Source organism: Panthera tigris, chromosome A1, assembly GCF_018350195.1.
Source record: "Panthera tigris isolate Pti1 chromosome A1, P.tigris_Pti1_mat1.1, whole genome shotgun sequence".
NCBI classification, from domain to species: Eukaryota; Metazoa; Chordata; class Mammalia; order Carnivora; family Felidae; genus Panthera; species Panthera tigris.
The window spans coordinates 205,239,386-205,260,549 of record NC_056660.1 but is presented as its reverse complement, the minus strand read 5'-3'; the positions used below and the strand labels follow the sequence as shown (position 1 = coordinate 205,260,549).

General features: G+C 42.1%; 1 protein-coding gene across 5 annotated transcripts in view; it reads right to left on the bottom strand.

Annotated features, from left to right (window-relative positions):
* Nucleotides 1-5,051: 5,051 nt before the first annotated feature.
* The window catches only part of MROH2B (maestro heat like repeat family member 2B), a 72,400-nt gene continuing 56,287 nt past the window's right edge, over nucleotides 5,052-21,164 (bottom strand). For 4 of the 5 annotated variants that reach the window (XM_007095436.2, XM_042995864.1, XM_042995873.1 and 1 more), the window contains 13 exons: nucleotides 19,039-19,191; nucleotides 16,709-16,866; nucleotides 16,072-16,198; nucleotides 15,279-15,466; nucleotides 13,823-13,963; nucleotides 13,399-13,513; nucleotides 12,619-12,765; nucleotides 12,195-12,377; nucleotides 8,336-8,491; nucleotides 7,862-7,996; nucleotides 7,107-7,209; nucleotides 6,037-6,102; nucleotides 5,052-5,583 (listed from right to left, as the gene is read on the bottom strand). In XM_007095436.2, the coding sequence (XP_007095498.2) occupies nucleotides 5,477-5,583; nucleotides 6,037-6,102; nucleotides 7,107-7,209; nucleotides 7,862-7,996; nucleotides 8,336-8,491; nucleotides 12,195-12,377; nucleotides 12,619-12,765; nucleotides 13,399-13,513; nucleotides 13,823-13,963; nucleotides 15,279-15,466; nucleotides 16,072-16,198; nucleotides 16,709-16,866; nucleotides 19,039-19,191 (1,779 nt within the window). In that variant the 3' untranslated portion in view covers nucleotides 5,052-5,476. The remainder of the gene's footprint in view (nucleotides 5,584-6,036; nucleotides 6,103-7,106; nucleotides 7,210-7,861; nucleotides 7,997-8,335; nucleotides 8,492-12,194; nucleotides 12,378-12,618; nucleotides 12,766-13,398; nucleotides 13,514-13,822; nucleotides 13,964-15,278; nucleotides 15,467-16,071; nucleotides 16,199-16,708; nucleotides 16,867-19,038; nucleotides 19,192-21,164) is intronic. The other variant, XM_042995890.1, reaches the window with a different exon arrangement.

The following is a 21,164-nucleotide window of genomic DNA, read 5'->3' as shown; positions in this document are numbered from 1 at the left end:
TATGTTTATCAGGAAAATTGGTCTGTAATTTTCTTTTCTTGGGGCTTCCTTTCTGGATTTGGTATCAGGGTAATTCTGCCTTCATAAAATGATTTTGGAAGTGTTCCCTTCTTTTCTCTATTTTTTGGAAGAGTTTGAAAGGATTGGTATTAATTCTTCTTTAAATGTTGTGTATAATTCACCAGTGAAGCTGTCTTGTCCTGGACTTTTGTTTGTTGGCAGGTTTTTGATGACTAATTCAATCTTCTTACTAGTAATTGGTCTTGTCATTTATTCTCATAATATTTCCTTAGTCCAAAAGCCTATCACTACTATCTGATTTACCAGTTTATCTACTCTGTTAATCACATGCCAAAGTACAGCTTTTATCATTTTACTACCTTGATCAAGAACTTCTTTTGGCTACCCACTATCTTCCAGATACAGTATAACTTGATTTGTCATTCAACATTTGGCCCTCTGCTATTTAGCCATCTTTATTTCTTAATAAAACATTTCTGTTATAGTCCTATAGGGTTTTATTCTTTTACAGAATAAAACATTACAGAATGTTATAGACTGGAAACTGGCTAGGCCACAAGTCCTGCCATAGGCCTGTCTACCCTCATCCACAGGCCTGTGCAGAACCTCTGAGCGTTGGATGTGAGGTAATTAATGATTTTCTTATGATTCCACTGGGATCAGGGTAAAGATAAATTCCTACTGCCCCTCTACTCTCTGAAAAACAAGGCCTCATTAACCTATCCTTCAGGCTAATAATAAGCAATTTTCCAGCCTCTCCAGCTCCAAGGTAGAGATTCTTTTTGACCACTGTGCATTTAGGAAGGTGTTAGGGCATTGGTCAATTTAATCCTCTGGATTTACCTCTGAGACTATTTGGAGGAAGTGATAGGTAATGTAGAAGGATTTCTTATCTTATGTTTTTTGGTGGCTCCCAAATTGAAAAAGAAGCTATGAGTCACATGTATTTATAAAATTGTGTTCTCCAAATTTATCTTGCTTTCAGGATAACCACATAATTCAATAAATAAAATCCAGGACAGTTTGTCCAGAAGAAATACAAATAAGTAAGGACGTTTTGTTGAGAAAATAAAGTTTGACTTTTATTTAAAGTAAAAGGAAGAATCAAATGCCATTTCTCATGTCATGACTTGGCATGTTTACACACACACACACACACACACACACACACAATGAATCCCATTGTCTTTCTCTCATATTGTTCTTGACTCTATCCATGTTTTCTATTGTCCCAGTTTTAGGGATACCTGTAAAAAATGAGTAAGAAAGAGAAATACAACAAGTGATCATTCCCAGAGTGCAGCCATAAAAAATTGCTTATCAGAAAGTTGTTCTCTGTCAGGGGCCTGGAGGAAAGCTCGTGATTAGCTCACAGGTTACCACTATATCCAGCTGACTGTGCATTCTCTAGTCACACACTTAGGTAATCTGAAGGATAATGGTGGGATTGGGGACTAAATCTAGTAATAATAAAACACTATTAGAAAATCTTTGTTACAATCTCAAAGTGTCTTGAGGGTTCCAGAAAAAGTGCCTGGTCTTGTATTTTATGCTTTAAAACTAGGGCTGTGCAGGGACAATTCCAATTAAGCAATCCTCCTGGCTTCTTTCCCTGGAAGCCTATTTCTTTCTTCCCATCTGTGATCTTTGTTCTCCTCTTTTCTGGTAAAACTGTTTTAGCCGGGTCAGCCAAGCTAAATGTCCCTGATTTACCAGCAGAGCCCTGGCTCTCACTATGGGGTCAAAGGGCAGGGTACAGAATTGCAAAACAGTGATCCTGAGCCCTTTAAAGCAGTTCTAGTCCCTGAAGCACTCTATCGTAAAGTAAACATGAGTTGAGAAATGATTAAATGTACAAATAATAGTAAGGCAAGCAACAGGAGTGAGGAATCTGTTGATTTCTTCAATAGTACTTGAACATGCTTTTCCTCTGTAACTCTATTTCCCTGAGACCGCTCCACAAATATTTCTCCCTTGGGTGATATGCCTGCGTTTGAATCATAAAGATGAACCACAGAGGGCCATTGGAGGACTGACTATCAAGAGAGGCCTCCGGGGGAGGGGGGGGGGGCTGGTGGCAATTCTGAGAGGGAATAGTAGTCGTTGGGAGGGCTTAATAGAAATAATTGTTGGGGAGAACAAAGAGATCTACGTTTTTCCTGCCACACAACCCGACTGTGGCTCAACTGTGAGGCAGGCACAGCAGGAGCGCCAGCTGCTGAGCTGGGATCTTCTGAATGGAGAGGTCGCCTCTTTTTCAGCCCCCCAAGGAGGGCAGCAGCATTCACAGGATCAGGAACACAGCCCCACGGAGGTGGTATAATCAGTTAGTTGTATATGACAGTTGCTGAGTTTACATTAACATTTGTGATTCTAATGATAAATTTATTCATATTGTTAATACTTATACTGTATAGGGCACCTGGGTGGCTCAGTCGTTAAGCATCTGACTTCAGTTCAAGTCATGACCTCATGCTGAGTTTGAGTCCCACTTCGGGTGAGCTCGAGCCCCACTTCTGGTAAGCCCTGCTTCTCTCTCTCTCTCTCTCTCTCTCCACCCCTCACTCACTTGTGCCCTCTCTTTCCCTCTCCAAAAAATAAAAATAAAAATAAACATTATTTTGTATAGGTAACATTTACTTAACAATGATTCTATTCTAGGTTTCTAAATGCTTTACATATACATTAATACACTTCATCCCCACAATAGCACCTTGAAGTAGATATCAGTACCCTGATTTTACAGATGTGGAAATTGAAGTACAGAGAGGTTAGATGTTTTCTCCCAAGGTACACAACTTGTAAGGAGAGTTGCTGGGATGTGAGGAAAAAATGTGTTGGGAATTCTTGTCAAGAGAGAATCCTAAGATTAGGGTTTAGAGAGATAAAGTTTCAGTGGCAACGTGTGTTTCACGTGCCCATTCTACCTAGTTTCTTTTCTTTTTAGATTGAAGTACAGTTGACACACAATGTTCTATTAGTTTCAGGTGTACAGCATAGCGATTCGATCGGTCTGTATGTTATGCTTTGCTCACCGTAAGCATAGCTACCATTTGTCATCATGCAACACTATTACAGTACCATGTTCTACCTAATTTCTATCGATCAGTGATGAGGAAGGCTCTTTGTTGGATGCTAGGCGGGATGGAGAATAGTGGTGGAGATATATAAATTAGTATCAAAGGCCTGTGTCAGTGAGTTTATACTCATGTTGAGAATATCCTACAATTCTGAGGTGACCCAGCTCAAATTCTGACTCTTTGCCCCACGTTTCAAAACTGTCTTGTACAATACTGTGGCTACTAGCTACACATGGCTACTTAAGCTTAAAATTAAAAATTTAATTCCTCAGATAGACTAGCTGCATTTCAAGAGTTCAGTTGACACATGTGGCTAGTGGCTGCCATATTAGTGCGGATATAGAACGTTTCCATCGCTGCAGAAAGTTCTAGTGGACGGTGCTCTTTTGAAAAGTCTTTTGACTTGAAATAACCTGCCCAAAGACGTCGACTAAACCCATACCTCTTATTTGCTTTTTCTTGCTCTGTTTCATATATGTTATGTTTGGGAACAGCTTCTGACTTCATTAAGAATTTAATGAAAGCCATTACCCTGAAAATGCACCTACACAATTATACACAGAAATTTGCATACAACATTGGTGGTATCATGGACTCTTTGTGTAATGTTTACCCCCTGGAGCTTAGTCAATGACCCCAAAACTTAGTGGCTTAAAACAACAGAGATATACTATATGGTTTTGTGGTTCAGGAATTCAGGAGTTCAGCTTAGTGATTCTGCCTCAGGACTCTTATTAGATTGTAGTAGGGTTGCCAGATTTAGTAAATAAAAGTACAAGATGCTCAGTTAAATTTTAATTTTAAATAAACAATAAATATTTTTTTCAGTATAAGTATGTCTCATGTAATAATCAGGGCATACTTTACTAAAAAATATTCACAGTTCACCTGAAATTCAAATTTAATTGGGCATTCTATATCTTATCTCATAATCCAGTCAATGTGTCAGCTGAGGTTTTAATCGTCTGAAGACCTTCAGACCCGGGGAGGGCTCATGGATCTATTTCCAAGATTGCACATTAACATAGCTAGCAAGTTAGCTCTCGTTGTTTGCAGCAGGTATCAGTTCTTTGCCACATGGAACTCTTTTGGGGCTGTTTGAGTATCCCCCTCACCTGGCAGCTGGATTCCCCCAGAGTAAGTGATTCAAGAGAGTTCAATACCATGTGTGATCTCACCCGGGAAGTCACACTTTGTAATTTCTGAAATATTGTATTGATTGCACAGGTCATCTCTATTCATTGTGAGAGGGGACAATATGAATATCAGAGACAAGAATTGCTGGGGGCCATCTTGGATGCTGGCTCCATCTTCTAGAATTTAGACACAGAGTTCATAGCATATAAGTTCCAAGAGGGTAGAAGTTTTCTATTTTTTTGGTTCATAGTCGTAGCCCTAGTAGCTATAACAATGCCTTGTAAATTTTAGGCACTCAATAAATATTTGTTAAATGAATGAATAAGTGGACTCTGGCCTAAAATATCTGACCTAAAAAATTCCTAGGGCCCCTAGAAGATTGGTAGGAACAAAAGATCCTTCCCCAAAGAGGTTGAAGAAGAGATTAGAATATAGGTAACAGGAATTTGGAAAGGGATGCATCAATTGAATAATGTTGCTAATGAATGATCGTGATGGTTTGGTCGTGTCCAATGAGTACCAGCCTCTGTGTTAGAAACTTCTTGTTATGTACATGATTTCATGTATGTAACCTTTCATGTAGGCATTGTGAAAAAGGGTCAGGAGTTATGATTCAGATGCTGTGAAGAAGATTAACACATGCATGCACACACACACGTACATGCACACACATACACACACACACGCCATTCAAAGGAAGGAATGCTCTGGGATAACGACAGAAAGAAAACCATGAGATTTAATACAATGCCAGAATGGGTCTTTTGTAGAAAAGTACCGGGCATAGCCTCGACACAGAAATTACAACCTGAGAAAGGACGCACAGGTTCAAGTTTATTGTAAGACTGCTTTTTAGAAAGTAAAGCGTGTGGGTAGTAATTCAAGGCTGGCAGAGATAATACAGAACAGGGCTATGTGTGGCAATAATAGTAGTCCTTTTCTTAATGGCAGAATTGTTTCCAGTTCTGTCATTTTTTGATATCTGCTGGGACAAAATATTCCAGCTATGTGGCTGTCACTACTGAAATCACAGGTTATCCCTCAAGTGAATTTGTGGGGTTTACTTTTTACTAATGGAAAGTGGCAGGGAGACCATGGAGGGTAAGGAATATATCACTACTCCAAGATCCCTATGCTAGGCGCCATCTCTATCCTCAAAATGCTGCAAGTTTGTAGGCTGTGAGGATGAAGACAGGAGTCAGTTGTAGAAAAAGCCTAGCAGTTTATTTCCTGGTGGTTTACAGAAGGATGCTTATCTCTCTACACCTCCTCAGGAGCGTCTGCAAGGCAGCTTCGGCTGCTCTCTGGACACTGATACAGGGGTCTTGCCGAAGTGCTTGGAGCCCTGAAACAGAAAGAATAGCAAAGTTCAGTGAACAAGGAAAGCCAAGGCTCAAGCTCTGCCTCCCTGTGAGGCTCCATTGTTCAGGGTCAGCTCTATGCAGAGCCCTGGGTCCATGCTTACATTCCATGCCAACAGGTAGGATTTGGATCTGCAAGCTGAGGATCTATTTTAACACTGACATAGGGGAAGAGGAGATCCTGACCTTGTGATCAGTAGGTTTATAGACAATCAGAAAATAATGGTCTGTTGGGAATGATGCCTGCAAAGAGCTGGAGCTGGGGGTTGCTTTATACTCTGGAGAAATCCCAGGATCTAGGGAGCATTAGAGACAATAATGAGGTACTATGATTTTCAGTTTCTGGACTCACATGGAACTTGGTGCATAATTAACTTCTCCTTCTCACAGATATTTCTCTGACAACAGGCTGCGCAGAAACTAGGGTTGGTACTCACGTGTGGTCAGTTGCTCTTTGTCTAATAACTGCACATATTGGTTGGTCAGATTGAGAACAATGGCATCTAAAATCAACAGGAGAAACAGGTGCTAATTTCGTTATAGAGGAAGAGGCCATGAAAAACTGGTCAGGTTAGGCTCTGCTCCTGGTCAGAAGTTAAATGGTCTGGCTAGTGAATGAGCAAACTCTATGACTCCCTTTGTGCCCCCAGAATGATGCTGGGCTAATGTCTATTGGGTGTTAAGTGTCATGTGTGGAAGTGGTCCCTCGGCCAATGTGCATTTGGGAAAGATCACGCGGTGTCCTCGCAGGGCATGCCGGTTGTTGTCAGAGTTTTAACGTGTGTAAGATATGATCCCTGTCTTCAAAAAGTTTACAGTGTAGCTGGAGGGATCATATACATGATCCAATAAGGAATCCTTATGTTTTAACTCGGTCTTACAGGTGGCCCATTCACAGTGGGCTGGATTAGTTGGAACTGGCTTCATGATAAATTTTAGAATTTCATGATAGAAGGATCCTGAGGGATTCACTTACCTTCCTTTTATTTTATAGATCAGACAAAGAGGCAACACAGAGAATTTAAGTGAATTGTCCAGCATCACAGAGCAGAGCCAAGGTCTGCTGGCCTCTTGACCCACACACTTTCCACTTGTATCATGTTGCTGCTAAAACTCTCAGCTTCAACTGAGCTTAAAAGGTTTACCATGGCTTATGTTAAGGGACAAGGCAAAGGACACCATTTAGGCAGTGGCAGCCGGCTGGGAGCAAAGACTCAGGCAAAAGAAAGAGTGATGACTTGGAACCAGAGAAGCATGAGGGCCCAGTAGGGAGGAGGGTCTAGTAGGAGGAGAGGAGGTGTTGGGAAGTCAGAAGATGTTTGCAAAAGAGAACAAGTTGGTTCCTTTGAGGGAAGATGTTCCAAGAGGTAAAATGAATTCCTTTCTGGCATTTCTTTTTTGGTCACACCAGTCATACTTGTGTTCATGCTAGAGTAGCTTCCAGTCAAAGCAAAAGTGGATGGGAAGGAGCAACATAACTGAGTAGGGAGTGCAGATGTGCCCTCACCTGTGAGTTTGACAGCAGCACTCCGGATCATCTCCCAGTTGCTGCTGAAGAAGGTGAAAGAGTGTGTGTGGAGGATCCACAGGATTTCCTGGTTTCTCTTTGCCTAAAAGAGATGTATTTTACAAAGAGGACAAAGAGGGAAAGTGACTCTGTGTGAAATTTGGCACTCTGTAGGTCCTGCAAAGGGAAATCTAAAGACCAGTGAACACTCACAGAGCCATTATTTTACTGGAAGATGTCTTCTGGCCATTTCAAACCTGAATTTAATCAGAAAAGTACTGGGGGGGGGGGGCGGGGTAGGAGCACCTGGGTGGCTCAGTCAGTTAAGCATCCAACTCTTGATTTCTGCTCAGGTCGTGATCTCATGGTTCATAAGTTCGAGCCCTGCATCATACAGAGTCTACTTGGCCCATACAGAGTCTACTTGGGATTCTCTCTCTCCTTCTCTCTCTGCCCCTCCCACAGGCATGCTCTCTCTCTCTCTCTCTCAAAATAAATAAATAAACTTATAAAAAAGAAAAGTCCTGGGGCTTTTGGGACTAATCAACAGATGGGTTTCAGGAATCTTGAAGAACAGATCCCAGTCAGGACTTGGAAAAGAGCAGAGAGTAATGTGGCAGGACACCAAGAATCATTGCTGTCCCTCCAAGACAGGTCTGACTCTGACCAGAGATCCTTGCTGTGTTGTTTGCTTGTCTGGGATTTGCCTGGACTCTTGGCTATGGCTTTGCAGGCAGCATTTACTGCATGCTCACCAGTTTCACACAGAGTTGCCGGTAGAAATCTCTGGCCCTTGGTAGATCCTGACCATCGAGGAGATGATCTAACACCCCATAGAGTTCCTGAAGGCCCAGAAAAGGGATGCAGATGATCAGGACATCACGGCAAGCCTAAGAAACAGAGTTCTTTGAGTCACAGTCCAGAATACTGGATTGTCTTCTGGAAGAGTGGGGTGCTGCCTAGGGCTGGGAGAGTGGCAGTGGATGCCTGCAATGTGAGGGGCTTACGATCTATGCTGGCACCTTCCCAGATTCAAGGATGGAAGAACAATCTGAGAGGGCAAGAAAGAACCTAGGGCTGGAGAAGCAGTTTTCAGGTCTAGTTGGGAGTGGTGGCCTCAGATCTGGCTTCTGGTCCAGCTAGACCAGCTCTCCTGGCACTTCTGGCCAAGGGGTGGGGGGTCGAAGGGGTGGGGTGGAGGTTCGGGTGTCTGTGCAAGCACCACTTACAGCTCCAATCTTGGGATTGGGATCCCAGAGGTGGAGAAGGAATGAAATCATGCTCTTTTTTATTTCTTCCGCAAAAAAAATCTTCCACCTTCTTCCTGTTAGGGATGCCAGATTCTCAAATAAGAAGATGGCAGTCAGTCTCACATCATCCTGCTCCTGTGACGACAGATGCATGTCATGGGTGAGTCCCCATCACAGGCTATTCCCGGCCTGTGTCCACCCCCCACCCTGCCCTGTCCCACTTCAGCAGAGGGAGGCTGTGCCCCGGGCACTGGTGCGCTCCAGTCACTGCCCTCATGTGTGCCAAGAACACTCTTTCTTTTCCAGAAGCTCTGCACTCACACTCCACGAGTTTAAATGACCGTGGGTCTGGGACTTGGTTTCTGTCAGTTGAGTAGCTACTGGGGAAACATGACCACAGGGACGGTAAACAGGCCAGGGAGGGTTCCTGCTTATGTATTTTATACAAATTAGCCCGACTGCACCACTAGCCTAGACTTATGGGGCTTCAAATCTAAATTGCCCAAGGCCTGAGGCTCTTCTCCAAGGTCCCAAATACTTTCCAATGTGATGAAAGGCAACTCGGAAGACCCTTGGTCTCAGAGACAGAGAATAAACAAATAGTGCTTAGCCCTACCCTTGCATATAAGAAGTTCTGGAACTTCCTTGCTTGTTGTCCAGGACGGTTAGACAATGATTTTAAGAACCAAAGGGTGAGGTGGTGGAGAAAGATGGTCTTCTATCATCCCCCAAACCTTGCTGATACTGTTCACAGCTCTAACAAACACTGATGGATTTTCTGGAGGTTCTTTTTTTTCCTCCCGGGTCCAGAAAAGTAGTTTAAGATACCCATATAAAGGCAGAGTGATGAAGGGAAAAGTCGTTCTGAGTAGCAGAATATTATATTTTGGATTAGCGATAAACAAGGGCCAACTTTTGAAAAGCATCCCCACGAATATGAGGGGGAGAAGATAGAGAAGTATTAATTTTGGTGGCAAGATGGGATGTATCAGAAGTGGGCACAGAAGCAAAAATGACAGAAAAAAGGAAGTTGATAAAGATCTCCAGAAAAAAGAAAGACGGCTGGTTGGGACAAGGCCAGAAAAGTTAAATGATTACATGAGACGTGACCTTATATAATGGAAAAAGAAGTAGAAATTTCAATGTACTAGAAAAAAAAATTTTTTTAAGTTTATTTATTCTGAGAGAGAGAGAGGGAGAGAGAGGGTTGGGGAGGGACAGAGAGAGAGGGAGACAGAGAATCCCAAGCAGGCTCTGCAATGACAGCTCGATGCGGGGCTCAAACTCACAAACTGTGAGATCATGACCTAATCAAGAATTGGACGCTTTACTGACTGAGCCACCCAGGCGCCCCTAAAGGTTTTTTTTTCAAGTAATCTCCACACTTAACATTGGCTTGAATTTATATCCCTGAGATCAAGAGTTGCATGCTCTCCTGACTGAACCAGCTATGCTCCCTAAAAGGTCTCTCTTTAGAAAAAAGAAAGCAAACCAATAACAAAATACCTAGAAAGGTATTTACTTTTTGCAAAATCTTTAAAATTTTCCCAAATCAAATAATAGGACCTAATGATAGGTTAAGGAATGATCAACCAATTGGATGATGAAAAAGCAGAAAAGAAGCAATGAACCTGTTGTAGGTGCTGGGAAAGATCCTAGAGTTTAGTGTCCTTGTTTCGAGTTGAGAGAATGGAGTCATAGAGAGTAAGGTGGCTGCTCAGGGACGGGGATGGGCGCAAGCAGGGACTGGAGCATGGCATGGCAGCCATATTTTCCGTCCTGCCCCTTCACTGAAGTGTCACCATGTTTTAAGAATTCCAAGAAAGTGCTTAAATATTGAAAGAAACGGAGGGGGGAAAGAAGTTTGGAGATTATAGAATGGTATGCTTAATATATAGATTATAGAATGGTATGCTTAATATATAGATTAAAAGGTATCATAAAGTATAGTTAAATTTATTTGTGAGAAGAGAGCATTGCCAGAGAAAAAAATAGCATGGCATTACTAAGATCTAAGTTTTATCAAACTTCATTTTTATACAAATATGATGGAATTAATACCTATTAAGGATGAGAAAGTGCTAACCTAACAACCAGCAAGACTTTAGTTGTTTTTTTTTTTTCTTTTGCATAAGACTGAGAAACATTATGTTGACCACAAAACTCATAGGTGATTATTGGAGGCTCAGATCCAAGAGAATTATCATCACTGGACCAACAACAGCCTGGGGAACCTAACAAACAGGTGGGGGCCCTGAAGGGGTTGTTTCAGCTCTTTGTTGTCAAAGATTGTCATCAATGATCTGTGTAATGGAAAAAAAAAGAGAAAAGAACATCTTTGTTATTTTACAGAAGATACATCATTGGAAGATACAGCATTGAGTGGGAGCCAAGAAAGCAGTTTTGAGGACAAGATGAGAATTAAAAAGTAATGTTGATAACATTGGAGAAGGTAGCTGGAAACAAGCAGAAAGCTGCTGTCAAAGGAAACTAAAAAATATAAAACTGGAGAATTATTGACTGTGGGTATATATTACAGACTAAAATCCAGAAGTCTATACAGTTAACGGATTGTCAAAGAGTCAGGAGGAAAGGGCAAGAGTTAAAAAAAAAAATTGGAGTGGATAAATAAAAAAATCAGACCTGAGAGGTAATTTTTCTTCAGGTTGTATTCAATACTCTGCAGGCCACATCTAGAGATACAACACAGTCACTGGCTTGTAAAATATTTAAGGAGCTGAAAAATTAGGTTTATTATGAATAATGAAGGAAATGAAGACTTTTCAGTCTGGAGACTAGAAGGTAGAAAGGTAATTTAATCAAGCTTAATGTTTAAGAGGAGGAAACCAGCAGTTTTCCATCTCCTCTGACAACAAACATGAGGAAACAGTTTTCGATTATAAAAAACAGATATAAGTTGGAGGTGAAAGAGATTTTACACTGATGACGGTGAATAAGCCAAAAATAATAATAAAATCTAGTTTTCTGGAAGGTATAAAGGAAAATGACTTTCCTCTGTTCTAGGGTCACCAACTGATCTTTTTTGAAATTTATTTCTAGGCTATTGACTAGATTGGGGGTTGGCAAGTTCTTTCTGTAAAGGGCCAGACAGTAACTAATTTAGACTTTGGGGGCCATATGGTTTCTGTAACAGCTAATCAACTCTGCAGATGAAGTGTGAAAGCAACCGTAGACAATATGTAACCGGTGAGCGTGGCTGTGCTCCGAATAAAACCTAATTTATGAAAAGATGCTCGGGGCGGGATTTGGCCCACCGGCTATAGTTTATACTGACTCCTCGAAGAAGTGAACCACACAAGCATTTTGAACCTTTGAATCTTGATGTGGAAAAGAGTGTTGGAGATGACAAGGTCTTCACTGGGGCCCTTGTTCTGTGTTGAGTTCTGCGGTAATTTTTGGGAATGACACAGGACAGAGAGGAAAGCTGTGAAAGGGAATATACGTGAGGGCAATAGCCCTTATGGGCAAGTGGAGCTCAATCCTTGTGATGGGTGAGGAAGCTGGGAAGTTTATTTGCAAACTTTTGTTTCTTATTGTTTATTTCCTGTTTGTTCTCATTTGTCTGGCCCACCCTGCTCAGAGCAATCCTGATTCCCAGGGCAGAGAGTACCCTCAGGCCGAGAGAGAGGCAAGAAGCCAGCAGCCTGCATAAGAACTGTACAAGTGACCTCTGTGCAGGTGACCTGTGTGCGGGTGACCACAGGGGAAGGCCAAGGAATATGGATGGGACACCAGCATTGCCTGCTACCAGCACCACCTGAATCTCTTTCTGTTCACTCGCTCCTGGGAGGGCAGAATTCTGAACAGACTCACTTACGTCTTCAAAGAAGGTTCTAGTTTGCAGCACTATTTCTTTGAAGTAGAAGCTCACATCCCGGTCTGTGAGCAGCTCCAGGATCTTTTTTAGAGCCTTCAAGCTTTCACAGACAACCTCGGTGCGGGCCAGGTGATACAGGCCTCTGATGATAGATTCCAGTATTATCTGCTTATGCTTCTTCACCTATTTGGAAATAAGGTCTCGTAATCTTGGAAATTGTTCTCTGTGCATCTAGAATAGGGTAGGAGACTCCCAAGGAAACTGGAATTCTGTTAGGGTCACATACTTCAACTCGAGAGATACCACTGTAGCAATTTCTTTTGGATTTTTACTTAATTGCTATACAAGCACGAGGTGTGGGTTAGTAAATAATTATTTTAAACTCTGATTAAGTGTCCCCCGCACCTACCCCAACTCCCTTTACCTTGTGAGGGGCTCCAGAAGTTGTATTACCAAGCCCTCGGATGGCCATTTGCCTCAAAATGGCGTTGGAGTCCCAGGCACTCTGATCCATCAGGATCAGCACTTCCCGTAGATTCCCATGCTTCCAAAGGATCGGCTCCTTCATGAGCTGAAAACAACCACTTCACCCCTTTAGTTAAAGGAGTGGCCTCTCTTCAGGAGAATGATAAGTGCATCATAACTACAGTTAAAGACTAGCACCCGGCTGCTCTTGGAGCAGGGGAGAAAGCCCTCAGGTGAATCAGCAAGCGTGGCAGAAATGAATCTCTCTATTTGAGCAGCCCACAGGCCAAGGTTACATGGTGATGAGAACCACACTACCCAGTTAAGTAGGATGTCTCTAATCTAAATGGAAAAACAGGAAAACGGGAGTTACTGGCAATGTTCTTTCTCCGGGTTGTCTGGGGCAACCTTTATGGCAGGGTGTGAGGGGACAATAATATACTTGTTGGTTACTTTTTGTCTTGTCCCTGTCATATCTATCGTCCACCCTTCTCTGTCCTGGGAGGTTGGTTCCGGCAGACTGGAGCGAAGGAAGAGGTTTGGGTGAGTTCTTTTTCCTCTCTCGTTCCCTTCTCAGGTACTGTATTTCTGGCGGCGGCTGAATCTCTGTACTACCAAAGCTCTCCTGAAGGGCCCTCTTCTGTGGTTCCAGCTCCCACTGAACTGCTGACCCTAAGAGAAATGCCCCCAAGGGGACCCAGAGAGCCTGCTGGGCAGTGACATGACTGTTCTCTCTTGCCTCAGAGAAGAAAGCTGTGCCGGTTATCCGGTAGTTCTCCGAGGAGGAGGTGAGAGATGCAAACAGTTGCTCCATGATGTCTAGTATGACTCCATGTTGCCACAGCGCCATGCTCCTAGAAAATGCAAGGCGCCAATTGTAGCAGAGACTTTTTTCTTTCTAAACAATGGAGGAGATTTTAGTCTATTTCTCTCTCAGGGAAATAAATGATCTAAAAAGGAATGTTCCATGAAAGAGCACTAAGGATTTGGGCTCTTGCCACCATCCCTTCCCATCTGCCTTTGCTCTTTCTTCCCTATTTTTTCTCCTGGACTACAGATCCTTGGTGAGTCCATTGCTTCCAGTAAAGTTGCCTACATGGCAGTTTTTACTCTGTTTTTAATTTTTCTCCTTTGTATCCAGTTCTTAAATGTCTACACATTACCTGGCCAGTGCACATACTCCTACATGGTGGGTACTGGGGCTGCTGAGAAGGGTCCATAGGTTGTCCCCCTCATCAGATTCCTTGGCAAGGCCCTCTTTCATGGCTTGGGCTTGCACACACTTCAGAGTTGTGACTGAGAGCCTGAAGGAGACAGTGGGCACCACAAAAGTAAGTCAACCCCATACAGGGAGTTGTGAATCCCAAGTTCACTCTTTCTGTTCCCCACAAGGCTGCTTCACCCTGGATGAATGGATGTTGTGTGAGGAAAAACACCAGACAGCCTGATCTCACACTTCAGTTTTGGGGCCAAAGGGGACACTGAGGTGATTTGGACCAGTAAATAATGCCACAAAATTTTGTTAACCTCTCATGAGAAAATAAAGCCCTAAAGATGGAAAGTGCCAAATACTATATCTCACTGATTCTGAAACAGCCCTTCAGAAGCAGGATGCGGCTTGCAATGGATAGTGTGTTATGACAGTTGGCCAGACAGTGGTTGTGGTGTAGTTGTTATTACCAGTGCGTGCACACGAACATGCATGGATTTAGGCATGGTTGTTTATACTGTTGTCATGTTGGTAACATTGTGTTATTGGAACTACATGTGTTGGGTCTAACCGTTGTTTAAAATGTCTTTACAAAGTGGATTTGAGGGGTGCCTGGGTAGCTCAGTCTGTTAAGCGTCTGACTTCAGCTCAGGTCATGATCTCACAGTCTGTGAGTCTGAGCCCTGCGTCGGGCTCTGTGCTGACAGCTCAGAGCCTGGAGCCTGCTTTGGATTCTGTGTCTCCCTCTCTCTCTACCCCTCCCCACTCACACTCTGTCCCTCAGAATGAATAAATGTGAAAAAAAAAATTAAAAAAAAAAAACTAAGGTGGATTTGACATTGGAATGAAAAGTTATGCAAAAGGGCACAGAAACAGAGCATTGTGATGTAGGATCAAAATGTGCAGCTAATAATTCTCAAAGAGCTCTTTGAATAAATACATAGTAAAAAATTTAAAGTATAACAAAGCATTGATTCATGGCTTAATCAGGATTCTTTCTTTCTTTTTCAATAGTGCACAAAATAATTTTGCTTCCTTCAATTGGTGATATCTTAAATTTAATAAAATATGGTATTTATTTCTATTTTTCTTCTTTCCTTGGTGGTGTTGACTATCCCAGAATTCCAGCTTTCTTTGAAGGGTCTCACTGAGAGAAAACAAATGGAGCAGAACAGGCTCTCTATGGAAGCAAACAGAGCTGCTATTCGTTGTTATGTGACCATTCTGGGCAACTGTACTGGGTACTGCTCAGGGAGGAAGAGTAACAGGGCTCAAGGGCAGTGTGGAGACTCGTTGCCTCATGGGTAATTGAGGCCACGCCAGGAGGCATAGGCGTTGACTAACAGAGCCCCTCCTCTGGAGTCTGGGGTCCAGACAGCTCTGGCAGGCCCTCTGGCCTGGCCATTTACCTGCAGGGGTCTGCGGTCTGCTGCCGTTCTCCCTGTGGCATCACCCGCCGCCTGCGGCTGAAGGTGGAAGTGGGCATTTTCTGGCCCAGTGTGCAGCTGGCCAACTTCAGGAGAAGAGTGAACACCTCTGGGTACAAGCTTGTGACAGGGGTGCCTGCCGATACCACTTCATACATAGCACAGGCCACCTGAGGGGAGAAAGGACTTCGTGGTCAAACAGGCTCCTTTCCTCCAAGGACATCTCCCTGGTCTGACCTTCAAGTTGTTTTCTCCCCAAAGGATTGCTTTCCAAGTTGACCGCACTCATACTCAAAACGAAACGAAACCAAACCAAACCAAACCAAACCAAACCAAACCAAACAAAACAAAACACAAAAAAATGCCAGAAAAGAGGGTGTATTTGTTTGGAAACTTCTCAGCTCATACTGTGTTTCTCTCTCAGGACTGTTATGTTCGGCAACTCCAAACTCTAGGGGGCACCAGTCAGGTGAAATGAAATCTTTTCCAGCATTGAGGTCTTGCAAAGGGGTGCTTTGGATATCTTAAGACTAATTTGTAAATACGGACCCACAGATTTTCTTTGGGATGATGAGAAATTTGCTTCTAAAAGCGATCAGCCACAGACAAAATTGCTGCCATATTTGTCCAACTAACTCCAATTAACTGGAGCCGATTTAAAATCAGGGTATAAGAGGGGAAGAAGTATGATTAATGCTACATCATCAAGGTTCAGGTGGGGACAGACCATGGAGTGGGACACAATTCCAGGTATGCGATGGGTTGTCCAACTCACTGAAATCGCCTCCAGCCCAGCTACGTCATCTTCTAATTCATTCTCAAGTTTGTCTGTTAAGGCTCTCAAGAGCTTACCACTGGAGGCTGTGTTCTCAGCCAGAGCCTTCCACAATGTCTTTGTGTCCCTAGGGTGGTAAGCCAGGAAGCTGATAAGAAACAACTCTTTGGAATATGAGCTTTTTCATCTGTTCCCCTCTAAAACCACATTATGACTAATCAAAATTTCAAGGACAGATGGCGATGCTAACATGCCCGGAGATGATAAGGATGTGTTATTTAACAGTCCAGCATTCTGGACTTGGGTTACTGAGGTTTGTTAATGTCCTTTAAGGCACAAACCTCTCACATAGGTGAAATTCAAGGCAACCAGAAAGAAGAGAAATACTCATTTTCTAATATTCACTTATTCCTATGATGTATTTTTTAAAAAAAGAAATCTTATCATATTAGGAGGATATGTATATGAAAAACACTTGGAAAAACATTATTTATGATTCAAACACCATTTTTGAACTTATTATTTAGGTGAGATGTTCTCAACCTTTCTTTTTACTCTCTTTCTCTCAAACCACAAATTCTTCCTCAGTGCGGATTAGCATTTCCTGGGAGAAGGAATGAGCTCCGTTAGAATCTACCTGTCAAAGGGCAGAGGCTTCTGTAAAAGGTTAGCAACAACTGCATCCATGTGAAAGCTGGCTATCTGAGAGATGGCTTCCAGCATAAACTGAAAACTTTCTTCCTTTTGTCTGAGGACTGGCATGTGATAGTAAATCATGTTCAAGATCTCCAACAGCTAAAAAAAAAAAAGTCCAAATCAAACATTAAATTGCCATTTTCCCTCTACTATATGGCTTAGGACACATATAGTCAGCATATTAATCATGGGTAGTTGATGAATTATATAATCATGTTAGAAACACTAGTTAATTCTATGCATGGCCTATTTCTTACTCATGAGGATTGTAGGTATATTGGCTATTTATTCCTAAGTCAATGTAACAAATATTTAGTGAAAGACTGCATTATGCCAAGTGTTGTGCTAGGCATTGTGGGGGATTTACCAAAGAGGAATACGATGTAGCCCTTTCTCAAAAGGAATGAATGTTCTAAGAAAGAATACCAGCCATATATCCAAAGGCCTGTGCACCAGGCAGTATATGGCAAATGTACACAAGAGGTTCACAAGATTGTGAGGGAACCCAGAAGTAACTGAGGTCACTTTGGAGGGACACCTGATGTGGGTCTTGAAGGATATATAGAAATTTCAAAAGGCAAGGTGGGGATGGTGGGGAAAGTCATCCTCATCCCAAAGAAGAATATAGATAAAGATGTAAAATAAAAAAGCATGATAATGGATGAAGCACAAAAGATTTTTAGAGCAGTGGAAGTATTCTGTATGTTACTGCAATGGTGGATATGTGCAATTATACGTTTGTCAATACCAACAGTTAACTTTAAGGGAAACTGTGGACTTTGAGTGATAATAATGTGTTGATGTAGGTTCATCGATTGTAACAAATGTACCACCATGTTGTAGGATGTTGATGGTAAGGGAGGATACATGTGTGTGGGGAGAGGAGGTACAGGGCTCTATGCCCAATTTTGCTGTGAGCCTAAAACTTCTCTAAAAAAAAAAAAAAAAAAAAAAATATATATATATATATATATATATATATATATATATATATATACACACTAGCATGAAAGCATGGGCCCCGAGCAAATATGGCAAACATTTCTGGAACAAGAGAATGGTCCAGTTTGGAACACAGAGAAAATGAGGGTGATAAGAGAAGATAACTTGACAGAAAAGATGAAGCCAGATCCTAGAGAACACTGAAGGTCACCTTCCAAATTTGGATGTGAATCTGTGGGCAGCAGGAAATGATATTATACATTTGGATTTTTGACATGGAGAAGGGCATATCTATCTGCTAGTAGCTTTGCTTCTAGTAGATATTTCTCTTGTTTATTTTGGATAGATATTTTTAGGTTAAACATGACATTTACTCTGAATTAAAATTCTTTAAACATAAATATCTGGCAAATATGATTACCACAGAGTCCCATTAGGAGAGGATTTAGGTCCCTATTGCTCCCTTTTAATGCCAAACACACAAATACAACAACATTCCAAATTTATGAACCTTTGATCTTCCCATGTCCAGTATAATGCCTGCCACATAGTACACACTCAGGAAATTTTTTAAAAAACTGATTGGAGAGTAATTAGCACAGAAATAATTTCTAAAGGTCATACTTTGGAGAATTCTTTAATTTAGGGTGGTTGACCCGGGACATGGGGACCATAACTTCTTTCACCTATAGGAGGTGCCTTCATTGAGTTAAAGATTCTCTTCCTCCTTATTAATCTTTGAATTGCCTGAATTTTGTTTCCAACCTCAAGAGAAAGGCTAGAGCATCCCCATTTGGAGCTCTTAACCAAGCTTCCTGAGCTCAAATCCTTTTCACTCTGCCTAACTCTCCAGCTGGGAGTAAGGACTAAGGACTTTCCCTCAATCAGTTCTTCAATGACACCTTCCTTACCAGAAAACAAACCCCAAGGTGTGTGGAAGAGAAGCCTGAAGAGAGGCAGTGGAATTAGAAACTCTACTGATCCTCAGTGGTCATCCCAAAGGTGATCCACACAGTCACCCTCATCCTTATAGATCTAACAGTCCAGTTTTCCCGAACCCAAATGCCCTTGGTAGAGAGCTGCTGTCTCTGGCCAAAGAGTGACAGTTGGGAAAGACTTTTTGATCACAGACTAGCGAGGCAATTGAGACAGGCTGAGACAACATGAGCCTCGTTGTTAATACACAAGTTGGGTCTCTGCTGAGGCCTCCCGAGGCTATGCATGCTCTTGCTTATTTCCCAACAGAGGACAAACTGGGAAGTAGCAATCAACTTGGCACTTCAGAAGTGTTAGAATTCTGCTCGATGGTCAAACTGGCTGTCAGTTCACCTGTTCTTCCAAAGCAGCTCCCTGCTCCTTCAGGGCAGCAACCATCCATATGCCACAGGCCTTTGTACAGGTGGGGTTAAGGGTCTCCAGACCATCCAGGGTTTCCTCCAGGAACATTAGAATTTCTTCATTTGGGATGAGTTTACTGACAATCTGAGAATGTACCCAGAAAGATTCATGTTATCAATCACCTCACTTCATGCAACATGCTGCTACTGTTTGTTTTAAGATATTGGAAACCACTGGAATTTCCAAACAGCACATGATTGGAACTATAGAAACTACTAAAACAGATAGAGACAATACCCTACAACCTCTAGGTAAACTTTTCCTACAGTTGTCCTTTTATCATTTTATATTTATTGAATCCCAAGCCTCCTGAGGCAATTTCTTCTCCAAACTTATAGTGTACTCCACAAGGGAAAAATAATGTATAAATTTTGTATAACAATTTATATGATATAAATTACTTCAGCATACATTTCATATATCACAGAAATATGTCTGGGGTATGCCAAAGAATAGCTAAGGCTTGGGAATTTAGGAAAGTCTATCACCAGGTACTAAGTGCCATGCTGAATAACAGGTGTCTCACAGTTTCCATAAAAGTATGAATTGTTATGATCCCTGTCTTTTACTCTTTCATGTTTCAAAATTAAGAGTAGTCAAAAGTTCTAGAAAATAAAAACTTTGCAATTTGGTCTCTAAGTACAAGAACTATACAGAATGGGTGATAGCAGTGTGTGAGTATGAGTGTGCGTGTGCGTGTGCGTGTGTGTGTGAACACATATGCATGCGTGCATGAGTCCTATGAAAATGCAGGCTGGCAGGTGAAAAGTTAGCAGTTTGAATGAATTCCAGGAACATTGTCTGGGGCTTTAACCAAGCAAGATGGTTGTGATTATGAGTTTGTAGGTATGAAAACATTACTATTTACAACTGACTTCCCTCTGCATTAAGTGACCTGATGATGGATATTTAATAGTAATGTTCTTGAAAGGAAATGAGTCCCTTTTCATGAATAGTTGCATGTCTCAACAGTTTCTGAGTCATTTTTGTTCCAAGATCAAGGGACCAGACTGCCGCATCTGTTCTATGTAACACCAAATACCTGCTTGGGCTCCAAACTCAATGGTTATCTGTTTTTTCCTCATATTGGTATGGATGATGGTTTAGCAAGAAAGGAAGGAGGGGAACTCATGTTTTTGGGTACTTATCATGCATCAGACACTTTCTTAGGCATTTGACCTATGTTTCCTCCGTGCCCCTCAACTGGCCTCTCTCCCTTATTCTGGACACTTTCTTGTTGTTTCTGCTGCTGTCACTTTAGTCCAAGCCACCTCCTTGTAGTTTCCTCCAAACTGACCTCATTAATTTCACTCCTGCTGGCCTGTATTGTAGTGTGAACACAGCAGCCAGATGACCCTCTGAAATAGAAGTCTGATCATGTTCCTTCTTGCAGGAACACACCTAGCCCATACAGGGCTTGTGCAAATTAGGAAAAGACACCTGTCCTCAAGACAGTTCACTTCTCTCTGTAAATATATGGACATAATGACTGATTTTGTTGGAACTTTTACTGCCATCTGTGGATAACTACCTTAAAATACATAAATATCTACAATGTTTACATTAGGAATGATGCTGCCTCACATGAAGAGCCCTTGTGCATCTCATATCTGGCACAATTGGACATAGTGCTCCAACTTATGCTCAAAACCCTGTGCTGGCTTTTATTTCCAACTGGAGTAAAAGTCAAAGTCTTTGGAGCATCTGGGTGGCTCAGTTGGTTAAGCATCTGACTCTTGGTTTTGGCTCAGGTCATGATCTCAAGGTACGTGAGTTTGAGCCCCACGTCTGCATTGTCAGTGCAGAGTCTGCTTGAGTTTCTCTGTCTCCCTCTCTCTTTCTCTGCCCCTCCCCAACTTGTGCTGTCTCTATCTCTCTCAAAATAAGTAAATAAACTAAAAAAAAAAGTCAAAGTCTTTAACAAGACCTGGAAGGCAATTGAATCATTCCTGAGCTATCTCTTGGATCTCACTACCTCCTTATTTCTCTACCTCAGGGCCTCTGTACTTGCTTTCTCCTCTGCCTGGAATGTTCTTTTCCCTCAGTCTTCATGGTCT